Genomic DNA, 27,965 nt, shown 5'->3' on the forward strand with positions numbered 1-27,965 from the left:
TTGTGGTGGCAATTCTCAAGCAGTTTAACTCTATCCTTTCATGAGGTGATATTTATTGCCTGGGAGCGTGAGATGTGCCATTACTTCTCCGGAATGGTTATTCTCCAGCTTTAATCATTGCGTTGAATATACGACACAGATATTCATCATAGCGGTTGGAATTCCTCTAATGGCAGTCGTCTCTTCCCGAGAGGTGAACGACTTGGCAGGCGCGGACTGCCTGCCAATGGCATCCACTTTGGCGTAGATAATTGCCGCCAGAGACGTTCCTTGTTTTAAAACGATGCATCCTGGAAAGCGGAATAAAAAGCAAACTTTGTGTTTTATCTTCCTATCTTTATATTTGTTGTCTACTTCCTATTCTTTCTTCCTTTTTATTATTATTATTTTTATTATTATTCTCATCCTTTTGATAATGGCTCAAGTGTCTCCAATATTTTTTTTTTTACTTTGAGGAGATCGACCAAAGATGAGAACGAACTGTCATCACATAGAAATAAAAGTGTAGAAAATTATAATAAAAAATAAAAAAAAGTCTCTTGTGTAGGGGAGGGCTATAGAATTCCAGATTAATGGGTGCATTGGAGTAGAATTCCAGATTACATGTTTTTAGTGCTGACACAGCCTTACAGCAGCTCCAACAAATCTCGGTCTGTGATAAAAGTTTCATGGATGATTTATTGTGTAAACTTTGTGTTGGGGAGGGGGGGGGGGGGGGAAGAGGGAATTTTTTTCTGTCAGGTTGTTGAACCTAACAGGTTTTCCAATTCATGGTAAGAGAGAAAATTGTAATCATTTCTCATTTAGTACTGAATAAATTTAAAATTCGGGTGAATCTGCAGATTATTCCTACCCTGAATGGCAAGGCGTGGCATGAGGAGGGTGGGGGTGGTGTGAGGGTGGTGATGGGACATATTTGAGTGTGTTAATTTGTTATTATTCAAAATTATATCCTGAGCGGTCCTCAAAGATCAGGGCCAATTTACTGACTAAATGCCAGTAGAAGAAAAGTCAATTTATTTTTCTGCCCTAGGTAGCAAAATTAATGATGCTATAATTGTATTTAATTCGGGGAAAATGCAAGTGGGAATCTAATTTTATCCAGTTAGCTTTTTGATGTACTGCCTTTTAAGCAAAAGTATTTAACATTGTGAAATGCTGGGCCTGCCCGAGTTTAATATTTAAAGAAACACAGAAGCGTATTATTTTTCTACTTTTGAAGTTAAATTCAGTTTATAATGAAATGAAATTAAGTTTGAATTGAAGATTTTGTGTAGGAACCCCTTTGAAATGGGAAAAATCAAGTTCTTTTACAGTGATAGAAACACCCAGTTGATGCATTCTTAAATTTCCAGTCAATGTTTATTCTTTGATACTGTATTGATGGGATTCTTTATAATCTAAGTTTCATGGGATATATTATATCTAAGGTTTCATCAGATATATTATATCTAAGTTTTCATGAGATATATTATATCTAAGCATTCATGGGATATATTATATCTAAGTCTTCATGGGATATATTATATCTAAGCATTCATGGGATATATTATATCTAATTCTTCATGGGATAAATTATATCTAAGTCTTCATGGAATATATTATATCTAAGCATTCATGGGATATATTATATCTAAATCTTCATGGGATATATTATATCTAAGTATTCATGGGATATATTATATCTAATTCTTCATGGGATACATTATATCTAATTCTTCATGGGATATATTATATCTAAGTATTCATGGGATATATTATATCTAAATCTTCATGGGATATATTATATCTAAGCATTCATGGGATATATTATATCTAAATCTTCATGGGATATATTATATCTAAGTATTCATGGGATATATTATATCTAAATCTTCATGGGATATATTATATCTAAGTTTTCACGGGATATATTATATCTAAATCTTCATGGGATATATTATATCTAAGTATTCATGGGATATATTATATCTAAATCTTCATGGGATATATTATATCTAAGTATTCATGGGATATATTATATCTAATTCTTCATGGGATACATTATATCTAATTCTTCATGGGATATATTACATCTAAGTATTCATGGGATATATTATATCTAAATCTTCATGGGATATATTATATCTAATTCTTCATGGGATACATTATATCTAATTCTTCATGGGATATATTACATCTAAGTATTCATGGGATATATTATATCTAATTCTTCATGGGATACATTATATCTAATTCTTCATGGGATATATTACATCTAAGTATTCATGGGATATATTATATCTAAATCTTCATGGGATATATTATATCTAAGTATTCATGGGATATATTATATCTAATTCTTCATGGGATACATTATATCTAATTCTTCATGGGATATATTACATCTAAGTATTCATGGGATAAATTATATCTAAGCATTCATGGGATATATTATATCTAAATCTTCATGGGATATATTATATCTAATTCTTCATGGGATATATTATATCTAATTCTTCATGGGATATATTACATCTAAGTATTCATGGGATATATAATATCTAAGTATTCATGGGCATATATTATATCTAAATCTTCATGGGCATATATTATATCTAAATCTTCAGGGGCATATATTATATGTAAGTCTTGATGGGCATATATTATATCTAAGCTTTCATGGGATATATCATATCTAAGATTTCATAGCCATAAACTTTGATACCAAGGTTTTTATGATACATTGTAAGCAATGAAATTTCTTACCAAACACTCAACCTTAGTAACTTTATCATGTCTTGTAAGATTGGACACTTTCTATCAACGAATTTCAAAATATGTTCTTGTCTGAAATTTGTGCATGCCATCATACAAAAAGGGGGCTAGTCTGTATGTAAGGAGTTTTAAGGAGTAAACATGGGATAAAGAAATAATATATTCTCATTTTTACAGTGTATTTAAGGGAAAATGAATGAATGACATAGAGTACCAGGAACCACACCTGGCACTCTGTATGTGCAGGTCTTTTAAGGGGTCTTAATATGATTCTTGAATCTGAATCAAGCTTTCCTTCGTTTCTTTAACAGGTTATACAGGAACGAATTGTGAGCTGCAATACAACGAATGCGTTTCCAATCCTTGCCTCAACGGAGGTCAGTGCGTGGACGAACTAAACAGTTACCAGTGCCACTGTCCCGGGGGTTATTTCGGTGTCCACTGCGAAATGAAAAGGAACTTCTGCGAATCCAATCCCTGCCACAACGCTTCCATGTGTGTCGATGAAACCTACTCTTACAGATGCATCTGTGAAGCTGGCTTCACAGGTAAGTTAATTATGTTTTATATTTATTTATGAAACAATGTAATAATTTAAGCTATAATATGGTTTTGTCTGAGATGCACATATATATATATATATATATATATATATATATATATCCTCTGCGAAGATCTCGCGACATTATTTGAAGAAAATACACCGAAGTTGCTTGTTTTCTTCCAGTAAATTAGACAAAGGAATATTGGTACGGTGGTCTCCTCACACTGGAGGTGGGTATCATGTTGTTTATTTTGTAATTCCTATACACCTGTTATGCTAGCAATACCATACCGCCTATATGAATATATCCTCCCATACTGGTGTAAATACAGGTGATAACAACACACCAAATGTACCTTACCGAAGGTGCTTCTCACCTACCCTGACACCCAAATGCGGGCTCATCAACTGCACCTCAGCCTTGCCCTTCATCAATTTAAGATCCTCTGTGGAGATGCTACATTACATACTTGTTTTCAACTGTACATGTAAACCTTATGTGGATGCCTACACCTATCCCACATAGCCCCAGACATTCACCAATCATAACATATGTCAATTAGATATATATAACAGTGAATATACACACAGAGACACAGGGAGATGATGTACTTGTTCCTCACATGATACCTTGCTAACACCATGGTTTACTGTTTTTATGATAACTCCTGTTCTTCTACCCAAAATAATATTAACAAATTTTCTTAAAGAAAAAAAAAGGAAGAATTTCACCCTAAAGTAAATTGAAATGACAAATGTTATGTCTCTGTCTACGACGACGTGGTCTACCCCGAAGCATAAAACTTGAGGGGTTAATAAGATTAGAAAGCGTGTATGTTCACGGTCAATTTAATTCTTCTAGTGGACATTTATTGAATAAAATAGAATAACACTACCTTGACCGAAGCTGGGAATAACGTTTTTTTTCTTCTTGTAGTGTTGGTATTGGAGCATGTAAAGAACTGTTTGTATTGGTAAGATGATGCATCAGATGTTGATATAATTAAATGGGTAGAGGAAGTGACTGAAGTATTATGTGCAAAAGATATTGCTAGTTCATATACATATATACGCATCCAACATCCCAGCATCCAAAAAGTGGACCTTGTTTTACAACTTTTGCAAATTTTCGTCTGAAAACTATTGTCCTCCCCTTAACAGGCTAACATCCTTTCTCTTTAGATTATATCCATGTTTGGTCCAAATCAGGCTAATGTTTAAATAACTGATATTTGGAGGTGACCACCACCACCTTATCTGTTAACTTGATTGAACTGAACAGGGGGAAAAAATGCAACTTAGAAGTATATTATGTTGCCTTAGCAATTGACTTTGCAAACCATAGAAACAATTTTGGAGATCACCTCACCTAACAGGAAAAGACGCCGGTAGATTAGATTCACATACAGACATATCGTATTTGAATCACTGATCTTGTTCAAACCAGAACTACGCACCTGAACTAAGAGGGATGTTAAATACCTATGTGTCCTTCCAAAGTCCTCTTAAATATTCCAAAAATTAATTTTGACTAGCCTTGCCAATTTTTTTATATTTTCTTTTATTGCAATGAATCCTCTGAAATGCTATCATATGTGCAGTTTTATTACAGTATAAGGGGCCTTGAGATGCCATTAGCTAGCCATACGGTGGTCATGACACACAGCTTGACATGAAATTCAAGATGGAAATTATTCATGTGGAGTCTGCAGCCCGTGCATACTTTTTCGCTATATCCTTTCAAGTCACAGAGCTGCCGAAAGAAATTTTTTTTGCACATGAAATATGCTCACGGCTTCCATTGTCAGCAGGAATGGCAGCATTTTCTACATTAAAGTTAATTTAATCAAACTGGCAAAAGTTTGGTGACTGATCAATACTCTGTATGATATGGAACATGGTATTGATCGTAGAGAGTTGGAGAAATTTTCCTTAAAAGCTTGTAAGGCCTCTCACTCGCACTGTAGTATGAAACGTATATATATAGCATCTTGTGAAATCAAATTCCAATTCCCCCTCAACAGATAAAGGGGACCAATTTTAATTTTAATGCGATTGTGTAAGCCACCAACGTGTGAGATGTGCTTTCTTACTTATTTTGAAGAGCTCATCTTGTGTTGTTTTTGACGTTGATTCGCAAAGGGCATGAAAGCAATGTTGTTTGTCTTGTCACGGCAGAAGCGTTCACACCTTTCGAAAGGAAATGTCGTCTCGGTGAAAGGTGTGGAAACTGCCCAGATTCATGAAACTGCTCCATTGATTAGGCTGCGACTAAGATGGCTGAATAGAGCTGTGATAACACAAAGAGGATTCCCTAAGGGGGACGGATTCATTATTAGATGCATCATCAATATGTACTTTTCCATCAAGGTTTCAAATCACAACACCAGTTTGAAGATAGTGACCGATGTCGTCCTAGATTATAGTCGTCATTAGTCCAAGCTATTCTGTGAGCTTTGGATAATTCCTTTGAAGGAGGTGATGCCAGTTCAATCTGCAGATCTTTTCTATACAAACATCTCCCAATTGCAAACATCAGTAACTGGAACGTCTGTGCGTTTCTATCAGTCCACGTTTGGCAAAATCTGTGCAAAATATAGGTCGACATTCTGGCTGATGGAGTTCTTAGTTTCTGGTCAAGCTCTAAGGCGATTCAAATTGTTTCATTTTGCTCTTTTTTTTCCGTTAGATTTTCACAAAAAAGGGGAATAACTTAGTGAATTGGTCTACCTTAGTAGAAATTTGAGCAATCTAAGTATTTTCACTATTTTGGAAAGTTTGTTGAAGTTAACTATTATACATTTGAAGTTAGTAAAAGAAATTTCTGCCCTTGTTTGACTGGAACATTTATTTCACAATGTATTCCCTGCAACCACTCCAAAAGTTGAAAGTAACACAGCTTTTGTTCTTATTTCCTCATCTTGTTCTTCTTCCTCTATCAGGGGCTGACTGTGCGTCTAATATCAACGAATGTGAATCTAGCCCGTGTGAAAACGAAGCGACCTGCATGGACCTCGTAGCCGGCTACCACTGCCAGTGTACAGAGGAATATACTGGGGTGCACTGTCAAGGTTCGTATCTACTTAGACCAGCTACAGACGGCTAAGACAATGTAACAAATCTTGTTTAATAACCTGTGAAACTTAACATACGTCACTGTTTTTATCATCAGAGGAAAAACCAAAAAGTGTAAAAGTGAGAGTGAAAAATTAGAAAAATTACTGAGAGAAAAAAAATGTCCAAGAAAAAGAGAAAAGATATTAAGTAATTCATTTATATTGACATTTGGAGAATTGATATTGACATTTGGAGAATTTGACATTTTAAGAAGAGAAATATTTGGCTAGAACATGATTTGAACAAGTTTTGAGCTGTGCGCTTCAGTGGCTGAGTTTATCCAGGCCTTGGGGGGCGATCCTTATCTAGCTATTTCTGCTATGGGGGCGCTAGTCAGAAGCCACAGAACATTGTATATATATGGTAAACGAGGGTCTCACTAGATTTGATGCAGTGTAAACCAGGGAGTGGCAGGAAAGAGTTCTTGAGAGAAATTCAGCTATATGTAAGAAGTAAATGAACAACAAAAAACTGACTTTGAAATTATCAACAAATAAAAAACTCTTAAGAGAGCAAACAATGTTGTGATGTAGAATGAAGAGAGCCTGTTAACTGTCTCCAATTGTAGAGACACGTTAGAAAAGCAATAAAAATGCACGTTTGAATAAAACTGTGTGATGACACAAAAAATCATGGCCAAAAGTCTCCAATAGTTGTCTTGGTGCACCCTAAACTGCCCAACAAAGTCCTCCCTGAATTTTAATATCATGAAGGGGATGCTTCATTGTGCTTCCCTTAATTATAATCCCTTTAACCCAATGCAAGCTGCAGCACTAGGTATGTGGAATACTGCAGTTATCAATTCTGGTAATTTATGTTACCTCTGTGTCTTTCCTCTGTCAGATGTTGCACCGCTCATTTTTACTGCACCAGACCGTAGTCAGTACTTCATCGCTATTGGTCTACTGGCCAGCGCCCTAGCAACCTCCTTCGGACTCATCGCTGCCTGTGGATGTTGGGTACAGAAGGCCCGTGGACCAAGAAAGATAGAACCGGGAGGCTACTTCGATGATGAAGATAGGTGAGATTCAAGTGTACTCTGCTTTTATTCACTTCCTTCGCTACCTTGTGTCCCGTAATTCATCCGTGGGAGGACCTACTATCCCACCCATTCTAGCCTTACCCCCTCCCTCATCCCAGTATCTCTGCCTCAGCTCCCCCCCCCCTTCCTTGTTAAAACTCTTTTAAATATTGATAATTTAAACTTAAAAAGGGGGCATTATGTGCTAATGTAAAGTTGCCTACTATGTATTTGAACAAACACAGGTCTTCATTGCATATCACAGTGTGGCCTAGATTGTTATTATTCTCTCACTGGTACAGCTAATTAATTAGCAAGAAATCACCTGTTTGGATGCAAGGCAATAATTCATCACATTCTTTAATATAGAACATTGTTCTAATGAATCTAAAGAATGGATAATCGGGACACTCTTTTGTATCTTTTAATAGAAAAAACAAAATCCAAACCAGATGTTTTAAATATCTTGTAGACAAAATGATTTGCAGTTACCTGGGCGCTGTGCAAACCACAGTTTAGGGGTTTCTTTATGAGAACATGAGCCATATGCCTGGGATGGTGGGGATGGGATAGTGTGGGGGGGAGGGGTCAAACACCGTCACCATGCCTCTTTACACCAATGAGCATATTCAGTTGAGTGCCAGTTCCTAGTACTGCGGTCTGCCAGCTGATGATACTGCTTGACCTATTTACATTGGTTTGCCTTTGTCAGTCTGCTATCAGGTATTCACGTCACGTACGTCCTGCACTTAGCCCGTGTCACGGAGAGAGGAGATCGGATACCCTCACCTGCAATATGTATCTTCCTCTCTATCCATGTAGTATCACGCAACCTAGTGCTCTCATTGCCAAGTACTTGTGTCATCATTCCCAGTCATCAATGTATGTCTTTGGTCATTTAATGGGGTTGAAATGTAACCAAAACTTTTGCCCCAAAGGGAGAAGAGTTTAAGACCTGATAGAAATTGTTGAACTATCAGGATACAGTTTGGAGGATGCTAATTAAATGTTTCTAGAGCAACTATCGATCTAAAGTAGTTTTTGAACCAGATCATAGTAACTCTGACAATGGATTCACGTTGTGTATTCAATGTTGATAGTCCAGAGGGGAAGTTTTGGAAAGAATTGAGGATTGTATGGATGAGGAAAAAGTCTGCGGTAGCTTAGCTTTGAATGAGGGTTGTATAAATGGGGGGCTGTGTATATATATATATGCTTAGGTGTGAGTTGAATAAGTATCTGTGGGTAGCTATTCTTAGGTTTAATTGAGGAGTACATATATAGATAGCTACACTTAGGTATTGTAAGGGGCTATATATAGAGCTGTAATTATGCTTAGGTGTGGTAAAGGCTATGCGTGGGTTGCAACTTATGGTGTTAGGGTTGTGATGGCTATTATTCCTGTGTGAATTAGGCAGATGGTTGAAAATTGGGCTGTAACTATCTATATTTTTATGGAGTGAATGAGGGCTGTATCCATGGGTATCTATGTTATGGTGTGAGGGCTATATCAATAGATAGTTATGCTGTGCTTTGAAGAGCTGTTTCCATGGGTAGCTGTGCTATGGTATAAGTGCTATATCCATGGATAGCTATGCTGTGTTTTTTGAGCTGTTTCCATGCATAGCTGTGCTATGGTATAAGTGCTATATCCATGGATAGCTATGCTATGACTTGACTTTGGGCTGTATTCAGGGGTATCTGTGGTATGGTGTGAATGAGGGCCGTCTCCATTGGCAGCTAGCTATGTTATGGTGTGAGAGCTGCATCCATGGGCATCTGTGGTGCAAGTGAGGACTATATCTATGGGTATCGGTGCTATGGTGTTAGGGGTGAATTAGGGCTGTATCTGTGGGTAGCTAGGCTAAAGTGTGAGAGGTGAAATTGTGTTATTAGATTGTTTACAGGTGTATTTTGCAGCCTAGCAATGGATGCCCTTCTTAATTAGCATGTCTTCAGATACAACTAAGAGCGTGGAATAATAGCAGACTTGATGTTCAGAAAGCTATTAACTGTCCTTATTTTACTCCATTACCCACCTTGCTGTGCCTTCTGAAAAGAAGAAAAAAACTAAGGAAAGACTGCAGGCCTAAAGGATGTTACTGTTTTTAGTCCCGATCTAGAAAGGAAAATGCGAATGCCGTTTTTCTGATTAGGTTTTAACCTGCGAGCCTCTTCGCTTCATCAAAAGTGGTCGCAAATAGTGTTACCCGGCCTCTCGTTTGTGCTCATTACTTTCGTGTTGGCCGAATGCAGGCTACACATGATAAGTTGAACTGACACTCCAAAGTAGGATGGCTGTAAATAAGACTCGATTATTAATTCAAATACATTCATTTCACAGGCTAGTTACCATAGAGAATGTAACGTTCTGTCAAGGCTAATAGCTTTTAGACACCGTACATGTTACGTCCGTTCCACTTAAGGAAAGCACCCTGGATAAGCTCATCTTCTTTCTTTAGATAAAGATGTGAAGGAACAAAGTTTTTTTTTTTTTAGAATTTTGTAATAAATCACAAGTGATCCTTGTTGGATGATCTTTACATGAATGTTTCATGGTGTAAGTTGGTGGCAGCAGAGCTATATAGAGCTTACAGAGTGTGTGACCCTCACAAACAGTTTTATTGAACTTGTTAGAAGTCCTTTAGCATCCTCTACACACCATGTATTGCAAACAAGGATCACATTAGCGGGTTGGATCAGATTTAACCGTGGGTTTAGCCTGGCTTAAAGTATTTTTTTTGTGATTTTTTTTGGGGGGGGGGGAATTTTTTTTTTGTGAGGTTCGGAATTACGTCAGTCTGCTTAAAGTATAAAAGCAGGAAATGCCAAAAGGAGGTTTACTTGAAGGGCCTCAATCTGATGCAAGCAGCATTCTTCAAGAGACTCTTACATTGGTTGAAAAAGTTTTGCTTCCCTGTCTTAAACAATGGGCCTGACATGTTTGAAAGTTGATTGGGTGTTTAGAAACAATGACTGTGGAATCCATATTCAGTCCATTAGCTGCAATCATCACATTAATTAGCATAAATGAATCTCAATCTCACATTTATAATAAATTTTAAACATTCAAATTAATGATAATCCAAGCCGTTTCATAAAAAACGGTGAGCAAATTTGGCTCAGAATTAAAATTCAACCTAGTTAAGTAGTTAGTGGGTTTAAGTTGAACTAAAATAGAAATACTAAAAATAAATATTCTTTTGATATTCCCATGATTGCCAAAAGATTCTTAAAGTACATAGTTGTAGGAGGGCGTTGTGGTCAAGGCAGTGGACTTGTGATCTAAGGATTACAGGTTCGAGCCCTGGCCACATCATTGTGTTGTGTCCTTGGGCAAGGCATTTTATCTCCATTGGCTCTCTTCACCCAGGTGTATAAATGGGGACTTGAGTGGTGACTTGTAAATATAGTTGCGTGCGCCGGTTTGTGGCTGCACCCTATGGGAAGTCCCCCAGGGGACACGTGGCTGTGGTGCACTCTGGTGCCCCAGGAGAGATTGATTGAATTGTGCACTTTGGTGTGTAGGTGTGACAAGTTACCAATGACCAGGGTTAAGTACAGCGCGGCAAGACTTTATTGTAAGTTACGCTATATAAGAACTGTTAATTATTATTATTAATTATTATTATTATTGTATGGAATTTCTGTTTTTCCCAGACAGAATTACAGAGTGTTAAAATATTCTTAAAGATAATAATAAATTAGATTCATTAAAAGCGCCTGACAATGAAAAGCCAAGTGCTGTCAACATTACATACGTACTTCCAATGAATTCCTTGAGAGTTGCAATAAAATGAATTATTCAAGTTTGAACCTGCCGTGCTGTTATCGCTACACTCTACAAAGTGTACCTTTGCTACATTTCAATATGGATACTGTCAACTGTAACACGCCATGGTATGTCAAAAGACTATCAAAGGGTGTATTATGTCGGTAGTCGATCCCTGAATTTTAGGAGTATTACTGGTGAGCATTAAAGCTTTGACGGATAGAATAATGGAGAGATGATTTGTTCATTTTGTTCGATTGACTTTACTCTCAGGTTCTCATCATTATACTCATAGATCAGTTACTGAACAGGTCGGCACTCTTTAGGTACTTTGTAATCTTCTTAACCAATAGTTTTATTCTGCAATTTTATGCTTGCCCAGGACAAATTCTTTATTTTGCTCCAATTGAAAATCTCAGAGATTGGTTTGAATTGTACTTTTGATATAACAATTGAAGGGAGAGGACAATGGGAAAAGGGCCCAGAGGTACATAAGGGGTAGTGTAGTGCTGTAGATTGTTTCTTGCTTACTGACAGATAGATTTCTTCTTTGCAGATTCCTATACGATGTGAGCAGTATCTCCATACCTCGTCCATCAGTCCAGGCCATCTATGAAGCGACATCAAATACCTACCAGCCCGACCCCCAGGAACCACTCGTGCACGCTCTCTCCACTCGAAAGGTGTAACAGAGGAAAAGTGTGGGGGGAGGCATGTAGCAGAGTAGAACTACATTGTTAAGTATTGTAAGGAAAAATCTAAGGGTTAGGGAGGAGTTGTACGAATGCAGCTGGATATGTACACAGTATATTAACCTCTCCTGTCACTTTCTCAAGTCAGTTACAACGAATGTTCGAGGGCTCAAGAAAGTAATGTCAACAGTCCAAGCTGCGTATACTTTGTATAGCTGCTGGTATAGTCTGGTGTGCATATCAATAAAGGGGCAGAAGTTGCCACTTTGGTTCATTAAGCAAAGTTAAACCTGGCAATCTGGTTGTGACAGTGAAAGGTAGGAGAGGCTGGAGGTAGGTAGCCATGGGTAGACGGGTAACCATGGGAGGGGGGAGGGAGGGTGTTAAGAGGTAGCCATTGGAAGGAGGAGAGATAAACCATGGGTTTAAGGGAGGGAGGAGACAGTTCATAACTTGTGGACTGGATACAGACAGGTCCCAATAATCTAAGCCATTATTTGGGGGGGGGGTGGGGGGCAGGTAGGGGTGCATGCTATTCTTTTGTTTCTTTTGAATTCTGTCTTTCAGGCCTGTATGGTTACTACGCAAGCGACGAATACGGTTGCTGGCCAAGAGAGGGCAGTACATAAAGTTTCTTCCATTGCTTAGCGATTATGATAGTTTTACGGAAATATGACAAAGATTTTGTAGTGAGAGATATTATGAAGATGGATGTCTTTATTGTAAATATTTATGATGTGTGTTACAATTTTAACAAGACCATTTCTTCCTAGTCATATCTTGTAATAAGTAAAAAAAACAGGGTTTCTTCCAAAGTTTGCCAATAATTTTTGGGGAGGGAGTTAGAATGGGTGAGTTGCATTCAAAGCAATGGTTGGTTTTCCTTCTTACAGCCTTGCCAACAAGTTTATTGAAATCCTGCTGGCTTTTGCTCGCCATCACAGAGACCCTTGGACACACTTCTAATAATGTATGTACAATGCACAATTCTTACTGACATGTTTCATCTCAGATGAAAACTTGGGAGCACATGGCACATCATCCCATTAATACCAAAAGTCAATCTAATGGTTAGATTTATGACAAAATATAGCTTCAAGGCAATTGTTGCCCAATGCTGTGAGCGGTTTTAAGGTGCAGAAATATATAGCAATGTGTCCAAAGTCTTTGATAGATGAGTAGCCTTGGCTGTGTTGATAGAAAGGGGGGGGGGGGGAGAAACTAAATGGAACAGATCTTGAAATAATGTCCTACGAAAAGTAATGTTTTTACTTTTGACAAGAAGTTGTCTTCCTGACAAAATAATGTATCATTAATTAACTCTTTGCACAACTTGGAAGTGCTTTTACAATCTGTTTTGTAAAAATGTAGTTTAGAAAGAAAAGAAGAAAATTTGCTTAATCCTCAAAGATCATTGACGTTAACTTAGCATAAAATTTTCATGGTCATTTTTGACAAGAAGTTAGTCTTCCTGACAAAATAATGTATCATTAATTAACTTTCATCTTTGCACATACTTGGGAATGCTTTACAATGTTAACTTAGCATACATTTTTCATGGTCGTTTTACCTTAGATTTTAAGTCTAATATTATTAATCTTGCCATTGTACCATTCCACCTTGAGTTTTGTTTGTTTTCATTGTGTGCTTCAACTACGTAGTCATTACCTATATAGCCATTCCCTTTATTAAATTAACAATGATTTCTAAGTGTTTGTAGAAGGGTTAAGCATCCAGGCTCACCTCTGATTTTTTCACTTTCGGCATCGTCACTTTGAATCATCTCATTGTAACAAATTTGCGATTTGAGGGCGTCATTAACATATCAAGCTATTTTAATAAACTTATGTAAACAAAATATTTTTCTGTCTCTATTTGTGTCGTTACACTTTTCATCTGTTTTTTCTTCAAAACTCATCGCCAATCATAAATTACTTAGTAATTCTACAGTCAGACCTTACTGTAAGCTTCTATCCACTGCTGGGCTGGTGTTAACATCTTCATCCCAGTCAAGCATTCAGTAGCCTTGCGTGATGTCTGATGTGATCTTCCATAAATGTAGCGATGAAAAAATAACTGTGGTCGTAATCCTGTGAAAAAAGGAAAATAATGGTCAAACCTCACTCATGACGAAACAAATTCAGTCAGCCAATAATAACCCCAAAAACATTTACTTGAAAACTTAACTGAAAAGTCACTGAAAAGTCTTCACTGAAAAGTTCTATCCATGGTAATAATTGTTGTTGATACAGTACTCTCTATTCAATGTTGTGGACACAATGTTGCTCATACAGTGCTGTTCATACAATGTTGTTCATAAAGTATTGCTCATTACAGTATTAACACTGATTATACAGTGCTGTTGGTACAGTGCTGTTGATACAGTGCTGTTGAAACATTGCTGATGATACAGTGCTTGTTGATACAGTGCTGTTGATAAAGTGCTGTTGATACAATATTATTACTCTGATTTCACCTACTTCTTGCATTCTCATGACCACTTCCATCTTAGACTCTGTACAAGCTGCGACCAGATTCTCAGGAAGAAGCTGTTTGTCCACGTAAAAGTTATCCTTCTTGCCCTGATGATTAATAAAATCACAAACCATTCAAACATATTAATTATTTTGTATTGACAAATATATAAGCTCTACTGGGTTCTACAACACTATTGCTACCAGCTAGCCTGCTCTGCCTTCACATAATGAAACCATCTACTAGCATGTGCTCAGTCTTTCAGTTAACAATCAAGTCCAAACAAACATATTTCTGTCATCTTGTAGCATTGTATAGTAACATACCCACATAGCATACTGTTGGTTACATCTAACACACATAATCTTGTAGCATTGTGTAGTAACATACCTCACATAGCCTACTGTTGGTGTTACATCTAACACACATAATCTTGTAGCATTGTATAGTAACATACCCCACTGTTGGTGTTACATCTAACACACATAATCTTGTAGCATTGTATAGTAACATACCCCACATAGCCTACTGTTGGTGTTACACCTAACACACCTAATCTTGTATCATTGTATAGTAATATACCCCACATAGCCTACTGTTGGTGTTACATCTAACACACCTAATCTTGTAGCATTGTATAGTAACATACCCCACATAGTCTACTGTTGGTGTTACATCTAACACACCTACTCTTGTAGCATTGTATAGTAACATACCCCACATAGCCTACTGTTGGTGTTACATCTAACACACCTAATCTTGTAGCATTGTATAGTATCATACCCCACATAGCCTACTGTTGGTGTTACATATAACACACCTAATCTTGTTGCATTGTATAGTAACATGCCCCACATAGCCTACTGTTGGTGTTACATCTAACACACCTAATCTTGTAGGATTGAATAGTAACATACCCCACATAGTCTACTGTTGGTGTTACATCTAACACACCTAATCTTGTAGCATTGTATAGTAACATACCCCACATAGTCTACTGTTGGTGTTACATCTAACACACCTAATCTTGTAGCATTGTATAGTAACATACCTCACATAGCCTACTGTTGGTGTTACATATAACACACCTAATCTTGTAGCATTGTATAATAACATACCCCACATAGTCTACTGTTGGTGTTACATCTAACACACCCAATCTTGTAGCATTGTATAGTAACATACCCCACATAGCCTACTTATGGTGTTTCATCTAACACACCTAATCTTGTAGCATTGTATAGTAACATACCCCACATAGCCTACTTTTGGTGTTTCATCTAACACACCTAATCTTGTAGCATTGTATAGTAACATACCCCACATAGCCTACTGTTGGTGTTACATCTAACACACCTAATCTTGTAGCATTGAATAGTAACATACCCCACATAGCCTACTGTTGGTGTTACATATAACACACCTAATCTTGTAGCATTGAATAGTAACATACCCCACATAGCCTACTGTTGGTGTTACATCTAACACACCTAATCTTGTAGGATTGAATAGTAACATACCCCACATAGCCTACTGTTGGTGTTACATATAACACACCTAATCTTGTAGCATTGTATAGTAACATACCCCACATAGCCTACTGTTGGTGTTACATCTAACACACCTAATCTTGTAGCATTGAATAGTAACATACCCCACATAGCCTACTGTTGGTGTTACATATAACACACCTAATCTTGTAGCATTGAATAGTAACATACCCCACATAGCCTACTGTTGGTGTTACATATAACACACCTAATCTTGTAGCATTGTATAGTAACATACCCCACATAGCCTACAGTTGGTGTTACATCTAACGCACCTAATCTTGTAGCATTGTATAGTAACATACCCCACATAGCCTACTGTTGGTGTTACATCTAACGCACCCAATCTTGTAGCATTGTATAGTAACATACCCCACATAGCCTACAGTTGGTGTTACATCTAACACACCTAATCTTGTAGCATTGTATAGTAACATACCCCACATAGCCTACTGTTGGTGTTACATCTAACGCACCTCATCTTGTAGTATTGTTTAATAACATAGCCTACTGTTAGTTACATCTAACACTGTACACCACTTGAACCACTCACCTGATCGACTAAGATTTGCATTGGTGGACCATTATAAGATTTGACAAGTTCACATGCGTCGTAACTCTGTAAGACAGACAAAATGTTTTAATTAATCGAAGTGAAATAAGAAACTGAATGCTAAGCGTATGTTATATCCCCTAGAAAGGCTGTCAATACCTCTAGTAATTATTATTTATTATCTAGGATGAAATATTTTAAGAAAAAACTTGATGACGCTCCAAGGAGTACAAATTACTGAGTTATACATGTGACAGCTGCAACAAAGTAATAAAAAAGAATTTGCTGCTATAAATAACCGACCAAAGCAGAAAAATGGTAACTAGATAGTCATGAATGTTGGGCAAGTTTTGCAAAATCCAATTTTTTTCCCCTTTCTGTTATTTATTTTATTTGGTGGGGATGGGGGATTGGAGTGGGTGCTAAATTAGATATATTAAAGTATACTTGCTACTATAGATCATTCTATAATGACAAAACTAAAATCTTGTGGAATCTATAACACATTATAAACATGACATTCCCAACCAATTTCCTTTCAAACAAAAAGGTATGGACAAAGTTTATGGAAAAGTTAGAGTTGATCAACTTCGAGCAACATGCTACTGACGTAACAAGTGACTTTGAAAGACAAAATGGCTACTTCGAATATATAACAGAAAGATATGTCCATTTCTGGCACATTTGATGAGCGGATTTAATCCAAATATAACTACCTTCCATGATTCTCTGTCGGCACCGAGGTAACCAGAGAAAGCTTTGTCTCCCCAGGGACACTTCGTAGGGTTACAGATAGGAGCAAATGCAGACACAGACTACAGGAGCAAAAGATAAAAACCAGGATAAAAAGTTAACGTAAGCTCATAGACCGACCATAATCCCAGTAATTTATAAGACATTAGTCTTTATTTAAAATCATTTAATCTTTGAGGAACTTTGATGTCTGAATTATGAAACCAAAAGGTTAAAACAAACAATAAATACAACATATTCTTGGTGGATTGTTCTTAGTAGATATGGATCAAAACTCTATAACAAATTCTAAATGATTCCAGCTAGGATGTCACCCTTGCTTTGGGGAAGATGCGATTTACTTTAAGCTTTTGTCTTTATGGCTGGGATAAATGTGACTCAAAAGAGGGCAGTGTTAACAAATTGCTTGACTACTGCAAAAAAAAACCTGTGTTGGTAAAAAGTATTATTTAGAGAGTCTGACAATTCGATCCTAGGAGAATCTTCACAGTCAAATCTAAAACGATAAATGCGTATGAAATGTAGCAAGACATTTGAGATGTTTGTTGCTTTGGTTGGATTAATTTTCTTTTCATAATTGCTTTCTCTTCCACAATGCGACTCAGTAAATTAAGAAGAGAGTGTCGCTGCAAGAATGAAAGCAATAACCCAATGAAAGAAATAAAATCATTTATGAGAGGAAATTGTTTCTTTAGTTTTATTTTACTTCTTACCCTGTACAGGCCAGGATTCTTTAAGGCACAAATCAGAGCACCATGGCCTCCCATACTGAAAGGGAAAAAATGTGAAGGAAATGGAAGCAGTAGTCATGGTAGTAAGAATTCTCGAAGAGAGAAAGATTTGTAAGATATTCATGACTTGCAGAGTAAAAAAGTAGGATCAGAAACTCTAGTGGAGATGATCTAGTGAAGAACATGATCTGAATATGCAATGAGATCTCCAGCTAAGCCCTAAATCAACAGAGGGCGCCCTCATATCAGTCCTTTCTAGTTGCACGAAACTTGACAAGCTGCAGTCTCTGAAATCACTGACAATTCCTTTTGAGGAATCTTTAAGGGACACTTCTGGGCAAAGTACCTGCACAATCACTAATTTACACATAGTGTGACTTATAGGAACTAAAGTACAGTTTTTACCACTCATAACTAGCACATTTTAGAAACGAAATGTTGCCCACCATTCGTTTGGCAACCTTACACACGTCTAGTCATCAACCAATCAGAGAGCTTCTTCAAGGTATTCTCAATCACGTCTGCTTAACTGAGTTGAAAACTTTGAGCGTCAGTTAAGTTGTATCCAAGTCTCCGAAATGGAAGACATTGGACTTGTACCTGCGATTCCCTGCATAATTATCAAAGATGAGATCTTTTGCGACATATTTTCACAACTAAACATAGATTAAGATTTGTTACAGCGCTATACAAATATTTGGAGATCTGTAAACAGGATAGATCACAAGGACACAAAGCGGTATCCACTGCACTATTAGGACCGATATGACAGCGCCCTCTACAAAAACGATGAAGGTTCCCATCAATTGGAGACTTGTGACCCTTACAGTGCACAACTCATATACTAACCTCTTTTTGATGTCTCTTTCTAACAAAGCATAGTTTTCACAGAACTATTCAAATAAACTGCTTTTAGTGTATTTAAGTGTCGAGTATCAAACTATCTGGTTCTTTCATTACTCATCATTCACTCATTTCCAAAAAAAAAGTGAAGCCTTGCATTGTTTTAGGAGTTCCATTACCACCACATGAACAATTAGCAATGAGTTTTAATTTAATCATGGATGAGGTACTTGAAATCAATATTTTGAAGTTTTTCTTCTTCTTTTGTAACTTAGACACAACACGGTCAATGGAATAGACTGTGTTTGGTAAGAGAAAACTATGTAAATTCAGTTTAAGAAGGAATCTACTTCTACTAATATGTCACATTTCTCAATTTATTTCAACTATTAACAATTGTTAATGGTCACTCTGTTTGGAAGTTACGATACTGATTTTCACTATTTCATACTTTTTAGATTCTGTCTGTAAGACATGAGTCCGAGCTCATCCTACCTGTCTCCTTCAAACTCCTTCAAACAGCTTTAAACCTTAAACCAAACATCTTCTACAAACACGATGACTAGTATCACCACGGAAAAACAATGCACAATGTGAGGTCAAAGGTCAGTGATTACGTTAAGCTCATTACATCAATTCCAATCTTCCCTGTTACATGCGGCACTGATACCTCATTGATTGCAAATTCAGAGACAACAAATAAAAAAGCTTTAATCTGCAGTTTCCATGCAGTGATTGGATTGCAACCACAACCAACAACAACTGTTTTGTGTGGTGTGTGTGAAAGCAATTCGCTTGGTTCTTGTGGCTTTTACTTTTCTGGAAAATTCACCTTTAACACCACAAGAATGTTCAAGTAAACATTATAACATAATATGATTACTTTAACAGTCTTATGGTGTTAGTACTGTACAGATATACAGTACACTGTGTAGATTCACCTTGACATTACTGTCATGCTCACAGTCTCAGTTTATGGGGGATCAGAATGAGGTGGATCAAATTTGTTTGGGTTCGTCCTTCCTTGCCCTATCTAGGTCACTTTTCTTAAAATGAGTGTTTCAGCAATCTTCTTCACTGATGTCTTTCCATACTTTAAAGGCATTGAAGACTCGCACACAAAGAAACGTCTAATGCCGGTAATCTGACCTAGTTTCAAATGAGGTGTAACAGAAGTGTTAGACACCACCATCGATCCCCGAAAATACAGACACGGCTTGCTACCATCGGTAATTAGACACGAGTGCACAGTCAATACATACAGCTGCAGTCAATACCCACAACACAGAGTACATAGCAGCAATGGACATCTCAGGTCTAGATAAAAGATAACACATTTCATTACTGTCTGCATTTTGTAGCGACACAAAAAAAATTTTCACTTGCAAGTAACGGAAAGTTAACTTTTTCAGATGATGGCACACGGTTTGGGGCGAGTCTTCCATGCCTTTAAGGTTGTCTGGATAACACATGTGGTCATGGTTTTACTTTCACATTTGGTTAGTGTTACGATTAGCGTTTTACCTTAAAATTTCTTTCTGTGTTAGTGTCTACCTTAACAGTCTTTTTTCCACTGCATAACTACAATTTTTCTCTACCAGTTTCATATACAATAACTTTTACAGATTGTCAACATTCCATATTTCAATGAGTCTATCAATTCTTGGTCAGCCTGAATGGATTTTATTTCTACTCACCTATGCCCAAATATACTTATTCTATCTGGCTGTGTTGGAAAGTTGGCATTCACAACAGACAACAACTGCAAAGAGAAAAGAAAGAAAGAACCGTCACTGACTTAAGTTCACTTAACCTTACTAGTTACTACTTTGTCAATCTTTGATAGTTTTGTGCCGAGTGAATAACAGAAGAGTAACATGCAACAGACTTGAAAAGATAATGCAGTTCTATAACCTTCTATTTCCTGTTTCTGCTATCAATTTTGTTTCTTGTCAAATTGAGTCGTAAACAAGATTTTATTGTTAGGTTGACACACATTATTTACACACAATTGTGAAGTTGATGTAACATTTAAAACAGACTATATCAACTGCATTCAAACTCGGTTATTATCATTATCCTTGGCATAATGAAACTAATTTGAATAACCAATTCGTTCCTTCATATTAAAACATTAAGAATAGAGCAAGTCTACACATGACATCACAGACCTAATAGTGCTTGCGTTGCAACATTCATCAGTTATTACATACCTCTTCGGTTACGTATGAATACATTCTGTAATTGTTCTTCCACTTCTCTGTGGTTGCGTCGACATAAAATCCAGCTCCTGACCCGAAATCGTAACTGCCATCTTCGCCGTCAATATTACATCCTCCTAGAAAATCAAAACAGCAAAGTAGCACTTGACATCGTACTTTTCATAGAAGCAGACGATTGGTTGAGGTGAGCTGTCTTGTGAGGACATTACCAAACTTAGCCACTTAAATTATGTTTCCCTTGTTTACACTTCAAAGGAGGATGGAGCTGGAAACCCTCCATGTATGAAACAGTGGAAAGCCAACAACAAGCACCAATGAATCATGCTTTTCTGTAGATTATGCTCAAATATTACAATATTATGGAAGGGGGAGATATTTACCAAGCATATGACGTCTCAATTATTCTTCCTTCAAATAACCAAGGTTAAGCTCATAACCAATAACCAATGCAGTAACCGGAAGGGAAAATTTACGTTAACAAACCTATATCATTCACCTTACTTTACTTGCATTCATTTTACTACCAGGGGAAATATTCTGAACCCTTTATCATACCTCTTATCACACCAGTAGTTTAAGGGGACCAGATGTCCCTTATTTCCGGGAACAGCCCCTGGATTTCATGTGCTGTCCTCCCCAGATAAAAAAGTGTCCCCAGAAATGTCCCCAGATTGAACATACTAACCCTGGAATATCCCTGAATTTGAAAAAGAGGCCCTGAAGAATTTCAATTTTACCTGTTTGGCCTTCCGTTTGAAGAGACAGCTTGAAGCTGAGCTGTTATTGTTTTATATTTACAAATGTATAGTTCACTCATGGCTCATTGAATAATTTCACAGCCGGTAATTCACATGAAAGGCATCATCACCTCGTACTTAGTGATGAATAATGGAACTTCCAGTAACATTTTTATTTTTCGTTGGCAACTGGATGTTTATCTTGGACTAACTATTTGTGTCTGCATGAGGTGTTCTAAACTTTGGCATCTTCCTTGAAGCATAGACCCCCCCCCCTCCACGCCCTACCAAACACAATGAGAGACCCTCAAAATGCCTTCATTAAGGTACAGTGTAGGTATGAGTATCAATGTCAACACCACCAGAGGCTGGGTGGGGGGGGGGTGGAGAGGGCCAGCATCAATACCATTTTCCTGGATTTCCATGGAAAAACTTTGGTCACCTTTCTGTGTTAAGGTCTACCTACCCAGTGCCATGTTTGCATTAAACTAGAGATTCCACTCCCTATTTGCAGACACTTCATATAAATCATCCCAGCAATATATATATAAATTCTGCAACCTCTTTGTGACATTACAAAACATATTTCATCAGTAAATTATACCGTGCAAATTCATCAGTTGGAATCAGTTGGAAAGAGGATAACAGGTTCTTACTTGGACTGGTATCGGGTGCTACCACGATGATACCCAACTCGGCAGCAACCCTCTGTGCACCTCCTTTGGTTATGACGTTCTGTTCAGTGCAGGTTAACCCTATCAACAGAAATAAATCGTGAAAATTGAAGGTATATATTATAGAGAGGTCAGACAGTTCATTTCAAAAGCAGGAATTAGCGTTTGATAAAGTCAAACTGTAACTTAAAATAAACAAAAGTAGGAATGTAGGCCTTCACCTGCTTTCTAACATTTATGAAAGTTAGGGATTCTAGCTCTTTCAGAGGCCCTTCAAAAATGGTCATTACTTTTCCTTTTGGCTAATAACCTTAAAAACAAAGGAAGCATATTTTAAGGTATTCTATATTGAACTTGATTCCTTGTCTTAAGCATGAATGAACATACAATAAGTTTTAGTTATAAATGGTAGATCTGCAAGATGAAGTTAATTCACATGAACTTTGACAAAAACACTTTTAGATTCCCTCCATTAAACAAAAGTAATTAATCACTACAAGTGGCTTTGCAGTGAGTAAGAACTGTTGCTAAAGTTGACTTCTCTCATTCTCTCCCTTTTAAAATGTGCATTTTTGAATATTCATATCAGTCGCCATCAAGGACTTTATCTTTTTGTTCAAGCAACAGATTCAGACATTACATGTTAGCCTTTAGGTATGCAACATACTCAAATCCTAATGAAAGACAATGTGTTAAAGTTTACTTTACCACAAGCAGAGGTGCTTTTTCTTTCCTTTTTTCCTTTTTTGCTTTTTTTTTGGCATTTGCTACAGAAGGACTTACCAGATAGAAAGTAGAGGACTGGGCAGCTTTCGTTTTCTGCTCGGGGAGGCAAGAATACACCAAAAGTCATCTTGGTCTTACATTCAGAACTGAAATTTTATTCAAAGAATGATAAATGAGTGAGTGATTAATGTCTCTGAAAATGAAAACCAGCCAAACCAAAGGCACTTATGCATGTCAAATACACTGTTTTAACTACCACCAACAGTGCATATCCAATATATATATAATTAAGATTGTAACACACTGTGTTGTAATAGTAATACTTGAGAGCACAATGTTCATTATTTGAAGTCATGTCGTGGGGAGATTATGAATCAATAAAAAAAAATTAACATCAACAAAACATAAACCATTAGAAAAACATAACATTAGAAAAATATTTCAAAAACGAAAGAGAAGAACTGTTACAGAATACCAACCCAGCAGGCCATAGATAAGATCGGAATTAGTGACAGGACTATGTACACGGCTAGAACATAGGAAGGAACCAACTGCAGTTTGAGGTATGTAAATATATTCAGTAGAGACAAAATATACCTAACAGAACAGTACATTGAAAGTCATTGCTATCAAGTACACAGGATCTACAACAAGGTACAACAGCACCCCCAACTATCATGGATAAACACCACCTATCATCATACATCCAAGAATATATTATTCCGTCATGGATAATACTTGACAGTACCTATCATGGTAAATAGTTTTTCGTCACTGTTTTACATCTTAGTAAATTCTAAATTGTGTCATGGATAATATCTATCGTGTTCATCACTGTGTTATATACATCATTAGTTAATAAGGTAGTCATGGATAATATTTAACAGTACCTATCATGGTCTATTCTTTCATCACTGTATACCATCATTAGTAAATATTTAATTATGTCATGGATAATACTTTACAATACCTATCATGGTATACATTCTTTCATCACTGTATTACATCATTAGTAAATCCTTTATTCTGTCATGGATAAAACTTTACAATACCTATCATGGCATATATTATTTCATCACTGTATTACATCATTAGTAAATATTTAATTATGTCATGGATAATACTTTACAATACCTATCATGGTATACATTCTTTCATCGCTGTATGATACCATTGGTAAATCCTTCATTCTGTCATGGATAAAACTTTACAATACCTATCATGGTCTATTCTTTCATCACTGTATAACATCATTAGTAATGCTTAATTCTGTCATGGATAATATTTTACCTATCCAGTTCATCACTGTATGACATCATTAGTTACTATTTACTTCTGTCATTGATAATACTTTACAATACCTACAGTATCATGGTATATATTCTTTCATCACTGTATTTAATACATCATTAGTTAGCCCTCAAATCTGTCATGGGTAATACTTAACAATATGAACCACTTACTTACTGGCAAAGGTATTACCCCCCCCCCTTTCCATGGATATAACACCATAATAACACCACTGTATTAAGTACATCATTTATTAGTATTCATACTTATTTTTGCCATGGATTCAACACAATTAAACTTACAATACCTATCATGATAGGGTCAGTTCCTGTAAGCCACATAGTTCCTGTTGTGAATGAATACTGTCATGGATAATTTCAACACCATTAAACACACAATGTACACATACTTTTCTGTAAGCCACAGTACCTGTCATGAGTATAGACTTTCTGCAAGCCTCCAAACATCTTATTGCTAGATTTTTCCTCGATGGAACCCATGATTGAAGTTGGACACTAGTTGTAGTCTGTTATATCTGCAAGAAAATGAATGAAAATGATTTAATAACAAATCTCAAATATTTTTCTTAATAGCTAACAAGCTGACCATCCCCCTTTTGGAATTTAGTGGAATGGTGCCACAAAAGATGCACAGAACATTATCCATACTTGAAAGAATCAAGCAACATGTGATTGGTCCATAATAACAGAACAGACATCACCATTTAACAATGAGGGGTTGACTAATGTAGTTTTCTACTGACTTTCTATCTAATCTTTAAATAGACTGCTTGGCATGCTAGTCTTACTGCAGAAATGAAAATGAAAGAACAGGCTGGATAGGCTTTGCCCAAGTTTGATAATGTGGTGCCGAATAAGTGTTGTATCTTGTAAGAAAATATATCCCAACAAATGCTCTAAAAGAATTGTCTGGTATCCCTTGGAAGTTACCTTTAAAATAATAAAAAAAATTCCAAACATGGTTTCAAAATATGAGAACGCTCATGTTGCATTTGACAGAGACACAATTTTGTAATGGTTTAGGATGGATATTTCAAATATACTTTGAACAGTAGAGGATTTTTCGCAAATGCAGATTCAACATAGCCCACGCTCCATACAGTAATCACAACAAAAATCGCGTTTGAATACGGATTAATTTCTTTCTTAACTTTCAGTGAAATTCTGATAAATTATATATGTCTTAAAAAACTTGTTAAAGTCATCATATATGTAGTGCATCAGTGTTTTTGTGATTTTTGTGTAAAAGAAGATGAGTTTGAACAGCAGACTCTTCAATATTTATACATTGCATTGTCCAGCTCCAATGCGTAGAATGTTCGCATGAAGGCTACTCTAAAGTTTACAATGGGACACTTCTGCGAAGCCTAAGCATCTTGCTACTACATTTTGTTCTGACATCGATTCCGCCAAATATCATATTTTGATATTCCAAATACTTTCGAGCTTCCTTTTACTGTAAAGTTGATTTGTGAAGTTTATTTCAGCGATTTCGAAGAACGGTCTTTGAACTGTGAGTGTATTATGTGCAACGATATTTACGTACTAACTGGGCATGGTAGGCTGCACGTACATTCGCGATGTTTACGTAATATATAATAGGCAATCACCTGTGCGTGTACATACGAAAGTGTATTTACTGCAGAAATGGGAGTGCTAACTTCAAGTCGCTAGTTTTGCCTATTTGCCTGCACAACGTCATTCACCAAATTGATGCTTTCGAACAAACATTGATTTTGGTGAGAAACTGGGCAATTTGAAAACCAGATTTCTAGATGAAGAAACGTTGAATGCGAACGATTTTTACATGGTTAGAAGGAGAAAAATAAGAACGCCAATATATCCGAATCTTCCACCAGACAATTTCTTTAAGGAATTCTTCAATCACACAAACCACATTTGCACAGGTAATTTGTTCAATGGGGCCGTACACTGTTAGGCTTGAAAGGCCGTAGAGTTGCACACTTCAAGGAGTGTACCCAAAGAAATTTAAACATATTTAGTCAAATATAGCAGTTGGAGAGGGTATGGTCCTGAGATCATTGAAGTGAACTCCAGTGTAGATGATTATGGGGTACCAATAAAAAAAAAATTAATTGAGGCACAGTTAGGCAAGAAATTAGTTTGATACTTAGATTACATGCAAGGTTGAGCTAATAACTAATTTTATTTTTTAATGTGTTAGGGTACAACATACCTGCTGGATTCATTACCTCCTAACTCAGCTAAATAAGCATTATGTCAGGCTTATTGAACCTACCATCTGGTAAATATGCAGTCCTTAATTGACCGACGATATAACTTTACCTGAAGCAACATGACAGCATCACACAATACCACTATGGTATCACAAAAGGCTACTAGTACTACTGTATGTCTATGACTCATATTTACATTACAAACTAACATAGTAACAGCAACGATGTTGCTGACATGGTGCAGGTACACCAATTGTGCCAGGCCTAGAATAGGCCCCATAAGTAGTATGGTGACTTCGAAGTTCGGACACTTAAGACTGAAAAACACCCCAAAACTAAATCTTCTGGTATAAATCACCTGAAAATATACTTCATATGGTGGGAGAATTGTGTTATAGTACGATACACGGCCAAACTTTCTTTCCTGCAAACTGTTTTCACGTTGTTTTCCAAGAAGATTCTTCGTGATTGTGGAACTGGTATTTCTTTGCTAGAGTATTGCAAAGTTCGGACACGCAACCCACAGTGTGGCGCTGGTGATAAAATTGGTGGTGCAGTTGCTCTTTCAGTAATTATAACAGACTTCATAGATCTTCGTCATTTAATTGACAAATATGTAAGTAATTTCTTGCACACGGGTCATTTTGGAGAGAAAATAACTGTAGCTTCGTACTTTTTGGTGAAATTTGGCTCTTTCTGTAGGTTTTCATGGTGAAATTGTGTATTTCTTAGGGTGTCCGAACTTCGCAGTTTGCCGAACTTCGCAATACTGACTATACCGTACATTACAAATATGATCACTGCCAATGATACTACGAAATGTAACTAAAATAACTGTGATCTGTAACTTTTACTCTGCCCTCCACGGAAGATGCAGTAACTAATTGCACCTTAGCCTACTGTATCTTAACTTAGGCTTAATTTCTTCCTTCTGACTTCTTCGGCCACGATTTATCCTATGCCTCGGCTGCTGTAGTTTAGCCTAAGTTCCTGAAAGCATCTTACGCTTACGATAGAGCTAGTATTATACTGAGGCCTACCAACTGAGTAAGGCCTAGCTTTTACCTGGCCTAGCACAGAGCTGAAAAAAAAGTTCATAATGTCAATCGAATAAGTGTAGCATAACAATTAACCAACGATTACCAGGTCTACCTAAATTTTACCCAAACTTCGTGTGACCTTAACGCGGCATGAAACGTGTTTACTAGCTGCAGCACTTTCTTCACCGTACCTGGGCATAGGAACTATGGCCTAGCCAACATCGATCATGCCTAGCTCTGTATGGTAAAT

General features: G+C 36.8%; 2 protein-coding genes across 4 annotated transcripts in view; one reads left to right on the forward strand and one right to left on the reverse strand.

The window, feature by feature from the left end:
* LOC139974768 (uncharacterized) overlaps positions 1-13,763 on the forward strand; it is a 77,338-nt gene extending 63,575 nt beyond the window's left edge. Inside the window, exons 7-10 of the mRNA XM_071982178.1 lie at positions 3,069-3,305; positions 6,244-6,372; positions 7,262-7,439; positions 11,768-13,763. Of these exons, the coding sequence (XP_071838279.1) occupies positions 3,069-3,305; positions 6,244-6,372; positions 7,262-7,439; positions 11,768-11,900 (677 nt within the window). The 3' untranslated portion in view covers positions 11,901-13,763. The remainder of the gene's footprint in view (positions 1-3,068; positions 3,306-6,243; positions 6,373-7,261; positions 7,440-11,767) is intronic.
* LOC139974770 (S-formylglutathione hydrolase-like) lies at positions 12,601-27,958 on the reverse strand. 3 transcript variants are annotated; one of them, XM_071982181.1, is made up of 11 exons: positions 27,828-27,958; positions 24,887-24,992; positions 23,225-23,313; positions 22,424-22,522; positions 21,022-21,146; positions 20,506-20,570; positions 17,948-18,002; positions 17,198-17,296; positions 16,482-16,547; positions 14,384-14,485; positions 12,601-13,993 (listed from the first exon to the last, which is right to left on the reverse strand). In XM_071982181.1, exons 2-11 carry the CDS (start codon positions 24,955-24,957, stop codon positions 13,913-13,915), a joined length of 852 nt encoding a protein of 283 aa, XP_071838282.1. In that variant the 5' UTR covers positions 24,958-24,992; positions 27,828-27,958; the 3' UTR covers positions 12,601-13,912. The 3 variants fall into 3 exon arrangements, with proteins under 3 accessions (XP_071838282.1, XP_071838283.1, XP_071838284.1); XM_071982182.1 differs by having other exon boundaries at positions 27,819-27,942; XM_071982183.1 differs by having other exon boundaries at positions 27,839-27,861.
* Positions 27,959-27,965: the final 7 nt, after the last annotated feature.

Source organism: Apostichopus japonicus, chromosome 10, assembly GCF_037975245.1.
Source record: "Apostichopus japonicus isolate 1M-3 chromosome 10, ASM3797524v1, whole genome shotgun sequence".
In the NCBI taxonomy this organism is placed as follows: Eukaryota; Metazoa; Echinodermata; class Holothuroidea; order Aspidochirotida; family Stichopodidae; genus Apostichopus; species Apostichopus japonicus.